This window comes from Fulmarus glacialis, unplaced genomic scaffold (assembly GCF_000690835.1).
Source record: "Fulmarus glacialis isolate BGI_N327 unplaced genomic scaffold, ASM69083v1 scaffold8226, whole genome shotgun sequence".
NCBI lineage: Eukaryota > Metazoa > Chordata > Aves > Procellariiformes > Procellariidae > Fulmarus > Fulmarus glacialis.
Genome location: NW_009217427.1, coordinates 118,758 through 124,618, shown reverse-complemented (window position 1 = coordinate 124,618; position 5,861 = coordinate 118,758). Strand labels below are relative to the sequence as shown.

The 5,861-nt window shown below is 40.8% G+C and overlaps 1 protein-coding gene across 1 annotated transcript in view; it reads left to right on the top strand.

The window, feature by feature from the left end:
• Positions 1-55: 55 nt before the first annotated feature.
• DRGX (dorsal root ganglia homeobox) overlaps positions 56-5,861 on the top strand; it is a gene marked incomplete at its 5' end in the record, with an annotated part of 13,627 nt that continues 7,821 nt past the window's right edge. The window contains 3 exons of the mRNA XM_009579662.1: positions 56-235; positions 2,782-2,954; positions 3,290-3,402. Of these exons, the coding sequence (XP_009577957.1) occupies positions 56-235; positions 2,782-2,954; positions 3,290-3,402 (466 nt within the window). The remainder of the gene's footprint in view (positions 236-2,781; positions 2,955-3,289; positions 3,403-5,861) is intronic.

The following is a 5,861-nucleotide window of genomic DNA, read 5'->3' as shown; positions in this document are numbered from 1 at the left end:
CCTCGGGCGGTCCCGCTTTCCCCATCCCTCGCTGGAACCTCCCTGGGGCACCGAGCCGGCAGCCCCCCGCCCGTACCGCGCTGCAAGCCGCGCCCGGCCCCTGACAGATGTTTGCTCTCCTCCCCTCCACCAGCTCGAGGCACTGGAAGCTGTTTTTGCTCAAACCCACTACCCCGATGTGTTCACTAGGGAAGAGCTGGCTATGAAAATCAACCTCACGGAAGCCAGGGTGCAGGTAAACATTCTGGGGAATTATTAACTCCCGGGTATTCAAACCGGCAAACTTTTTTTTTTTTTTTTGAAATCATGACTGCAGAGTGCACATTTGGCCAAAGAACGCAAATGAAGACGATCTGTCATTTTCATGATGCACTTTAATAACATCAACATAATGTGGAATATTAGATTAGGTTGATTAATCGGTCATTCATAATTAACTAGTGATAATGTTCTACACTAATTTGTCCGCGTCTCCAAGGTACTAAATTACATCAATGCACATCCATTTCCTTGCTTTTGGAGGGGGTGTGTGTGGAGAAAAGAGCTGAGACGTGATTCTCCAAAGCAACTATGACCACTGTCGAGCAGTGGGGTTAGTCAACTGCAGGGAGCCCCGCTGCCAGGAAGAAATCTTCTGCACCTCTTCAACTTTTCTCCCTTTCGCCTTCTTTCTAAACACTTAATTTAGACAGCTAAAGAGCCTGCAGAGCAATTCCCACACCTTTAGTATGATCCAATAAATACCACTGGCCACGATTGCTCTCTTTCCACCCGCACTCTTTTCCACCCCTTCCTTTCTTCTTTCCTTCTCCCCACTTTTTTTCCCCCTTTTTTTTTGACCCAGGTGTTTGTTTCTCCATATCCAGGGATTAACTCTCTGTGTGTATAAACTCTGCTAAGAACAGCAGTCCTGCAGTTGTCAGAGATGGATCCCTATAACTCTGCAGGCATCCACCACAGAGTTGCAAGCCATTTTTTGAACACGATTATGTATTCATTTTATTTATGGGGCTTTTCTGCACGCTGTTTTTGTATTTTTTTTTATTTAGGTGCTCGGGGTTAAGACTATGCAAAGATCTAATTGTAGGAAATATAATAGCTTGCCTTTTGTTCCCTAGGGTCATGTTAGTATCTCTTAAAACCCAATGGCTGAAGAGAGATAATGGAATTCACCGCAGTAAATTGGGGATTGTAAACAAATTATTTCTCCTATAATCAGATTATGCGATCCTGATTATTAAATCTGAACATGAATCATTGGTCATATGCGGGCAAATTAAACTGATTATTATTTGGAAATGAAAATCTCCTTTTGCCACTGCACTGTAGGTACTGGCTTAAAAAAAAAAAAAAAATGCCATTTTGGCTATTGGTGCCTAAAGACTGAACTGCAAATTGAGATAAATGGCACAATTATTGAGCATTCAGAAGTGGAAGATCATAACTTCTTCCTGAAAGGTGCAAGGGTGAGATAGGGGTGGTGACAATTAGATTGCTGAGGACTGCTGTTTAGCCTTGTTGTTGGCTATTATGCAAACAGACAATAGATGCAAGCATTTGTTTAGGCTGCTTTCATGCAGGGACATGGGGAAACACAGAGGATGGGAGATATGTTTACATTTATACCCCTTGCTCATTCAAATATGATTAATGTGCTATAAAGCAGAGTCTTAATCGAAGATGATGTTGTCAAACAATAACTAAATAGGGAAATAAACGACTTCATCATGCTCTTTCCTCAGAAGCAGGCGAACTGTCAGTGCAAAGTCATTAAAATATGATAATGAAAAATAGCTCAATTAAATGTTGTTATAGCTGTGACCTTCATTCAATTAAGACGCAAGAAAGTGTCTGCATTTTGCTTTGCATTTAACTGCTCTAAATTTAGAATATAGATAAAATCATTATTCAACGTTTGCTGATACATGCAATTAAAAGGCAGCTAACTAAAATGGAGTTGTAGGAGGAGAATAATAATAATAACAATATCGCCTATACTTGAAGTCATGTATTAAAATGTGGATTTCCTGACCTCAAGAGAGGCTTGGCATTTTCCACCTCAAATAAGGTGCTTTCAGAGCATCAGCTTCGAGGTAAATGGAAAAAAAAGGTGTTTCGACTAAGAGTCGGGGGATAAAATCAAGAACATGAACAATTTGTATTGCATTACAGGGAAAAAATAAGTTTTGGAAACTGGCATGTATTAAACTGCAGAATGATCTTCCAAAATTAGTGTCTACCACCTTTTGACTCCTCTAAAGGCAGACTGGCCAAATACATCAGAGGAATAACAGAAAGTATCAGTCCTCTCCAGGAAATGGGCTGGATAAGATGGCCTAATACATACCTTTTAATTTCTGACCTCTCTGATTCTAGCAGCAGCTCATTTAAAGACTTATATACGGTTTCGTCAGAGTGCTTAGATACGTATTTAAGTCCATCCCTATACAAAAGGCTTTTAGACGTGTTAAAACATATAAATCAGTGAGAATTCAATGTGTGCATAAAGGCAAGCACATGTTTAAATGTTTTGCTAACTGGCACAGTAATATCAAAACTTTTTTTTTTTTTTAACATGCCTTTTGAATGTCTTTAGACACAGAAATATTCCAGATACAAATGTAATCCTAAGGCTCAACTAGAATAACAATGGGGACACAAAATAAGAGGAAGTTTATCCAAGCTTCTAAATGGCTGATTTCACTACAGTAACAGTCTACAATTTCCTCCTTTGCGTTCGGCTAAACACGGTATTCAGCCTGGATTGCTCTCCTGCTCCAGGTGTGGTTCCAAAACCGAAGAGCTAAATGGAGGAAAACAGAGAGGGGTGCTTCCGACCAAGAGGGCTCTAAGGAAACAATGGCTGAGGTGCCGCCTCCATCGAGGAATTTAAATTCCCCTTCTCCAGCAGATCAAACCAGGAATAAAAAAGAGAGTCTGGAGATCCAGCAGAGGTAAGAGTAATAAATGTTATCAGCTGCTTCTCTTTGGGGCAAGCATGCATCGTACATATGTACATACATACAGACTTGCCTGCTGGTAATCCTTGACCTACACAGTACCGTCTTCAGGTAGAGCCCAAATCATTAGAAGATGAGCTGTCTCTCTTGCAACTCACTGCTCCCAATGGAGATGTTGAGAAGCTGTTGGCTGTGGGAGGCTAATGTTATCCAGGCTTGGTCCCATCTGGTTGGACACTGAGACACCAACGTGTTTGTGTGCATGCACATATGCTGTCTTTGGAATCAGCTAGTTCTGGTTTTGTAAGTTGTTTTCTCTTCTCCATCAGCCTGAGTCGAGCAGTGGGTCCTACAGGACCTTTCTTCCCTTCCTGCCTGCCGGGGACTCTTCTCAACACAGCCACCTACGCACAAGCTTTATCCCACGTTGCCTCTCTAAAAGGTAAGTGACTTTGACTTCAGGGGTGAGCTCGAAAAGCAGCTCCTTCGAGCTAAGCAGCATGCTCCCACTTGAGCCAGTGGAGAAGCCATTGGGAAATGATGGATCCTTCTTTCTTTTATGATTGGCAGCATTTGCACTGGCAGATGCTGCAGGTACAGGAATGAGTCTCCTGTTGTAAATTGTAGCATCATTTGTGGTGAAGCTCCTTTGTTTTACTCAGTTTTAGTGAAGTCAGGGTTTGTCTCAAGAGCAAGGCAGGTAGGGTTTGCTCCCTTGGAGTTTTCTTTGCATATGCTTTTCTTTTAAGAGTCAAATTTATACTAATAAATTAGTTATACCCATCCTTTTGCATTATACATTACCTGGCACCGTTACTGATGCCTTATCCGCTCTTTGCATGTGGTTTCCTTTGCAGTACATCTCTGCACAATGCCAGACCTTTATCTTCTTGAACAGTAGGTCCCCTCTGAGAACTTGAATAAAGCTTGTGCATGGGGACAGGGGACGGTACAAAATAATTCCTCATTACCTGGGACCCAGGCTTTGGGAAGGGTACATCCAGTGTCCATATCCTTTTCAGTTCCCAAAAAGCAGCAGTATGCATCTTTTAAAAATAAATCACCCGCTGATCCATTAGCTGTTCCTAGTCTAACAATTTATAAGACTAAGGGTGTAAGCAGGATGAATTCAATTTATAGATTTATGGGATGTAAAGCCTCATAGCGCTGCCAAGCACAAAGTGGCACATACATTTACTCTGTGCCCCAATGTGGTGCAATAATTTGTGAGGAAAGTTTCTCAGTTTAAGATCCTCCACTACGAACACAAATGTCCTTTAATACCTCTCTCACTGTGTTCTCTGGTATATCTCATGCTCTTTGTGAGTATTTCCAGTTAAATCAGCATTGCCAAGGTATATTCCTGAAGCAAATGCTTGAAACTGCTGAGTTTTGCATTAAGTCCAGCGTCCTGCCCCCTGTTCCCCCTTTGCTCCTGTCTTTCCAAAAAAGCTGAAGCCAGACACACTATACAGCTACTGCTCTTTTGATAGGTGCGGGACCTGTGATTTTGAATCAAGAAAAGCCATACAGGTGTGACCTGAGCCCTAAATCTTAAAGGATGACTGTCAACCTAAACCCCGTAAGCAGGTAGCGGCTGTTGGACTGCACGAGTCCTCTTGATCTCTGCCCTGTGACTGCGAGGTCTTGGGGCAGAGACTTTCGGCTTCTTCCATTGGCAGGAACAGCCTCTCTGGAGTAGATACTGGTGAAATTCTTCAGGCAAAAAGATTGTTCTTTGATAAACGTAGTCCTGGGCAGGTTGAAAGGTGTGGGAATGTAGTTGTGTTCGGTGAATAATTTTGGATGGAAGTAAGGGATGTTTTCTTTCTTAAAATTTACATTTAAGCATTTTCAAAATTCAGTGCATCAATACGTTGTTCTCACTTGTTTCATGTTTAAATGTAGCTAACTTTTAAGGAAAATAACCCCAATAAACGAAAGCCAAGCAAAATGAAATAAAAATAAATGAAAAAAAAATTGTAATGAGGTTTTTTTTTTAGTTTTATTTATTTGGAACACTTCCAGATATTATTTTCTGTGATTTTACAGCTCAGCCACTAAATTGAGAAATGAATAATTTGCTCCTTTTTGCTTGATAGCAGTTTTACAACCTAGGGCAGGAAAAATCCTATTCCTGAATCTCTTGCAGAGATACTTATTAGATAGTCAGTTGCCCAGGCTAAGAGGCAGTGTCCCTGAAAAATTTGTCCCACATGTAAATATAGATTTTTTTATAATTTGTATAGGGATGGTCAGTTATCAGATGCATGCATATTCTCTTGATGAATGTTGTCAGCTACACATGCAGTTCATTGCTGAGATGCCTGGTTTATATTTCCTGCCTGTCACTTGAAATCTCCAGATACATGCAAGGGGAATGGGATAATGTAGTATATTTTGATTTTTAGAAATCCAGTTACAGATTTGCATATCTGTATATCCACCTAGCAGGAACTTTGGGGAGCTGCCTATGCCTGTTAGCGTATTGTTATACTTGCAAGGAACTGGTAGACTGAGCTGCTGCTTTGAGGGGAGATCTTTTTCTTCTGCACCTAGGTTTCAGTAATGTCAAATTTTGGCTTTGACGTTAAGGGGGAAGAATTTGTTGTTCTATAAGGTGGCAAATTTGATTTATACAAGCAGAGAATAATTGTAGCATCTTTCTTGTGGTATTTATATATGGAGTATTGTCTCCTCTAAGGAACTGGTAGACTGAGCTGCTGCTTTGAGGGGAGATCTTTTTCTTCTGCACCTAGGTTTCAGTAATGTCAAATTTTGGCTTTGACGTTAAGGGGGAAGAATTTGTTGTTCTATAAGGTGGCAAATTTGATTTATACAAGCAGAGAATAATTGTAGCATCTTTCTTGTGGTATTTATATATGGAGTATTGTCTCCTCT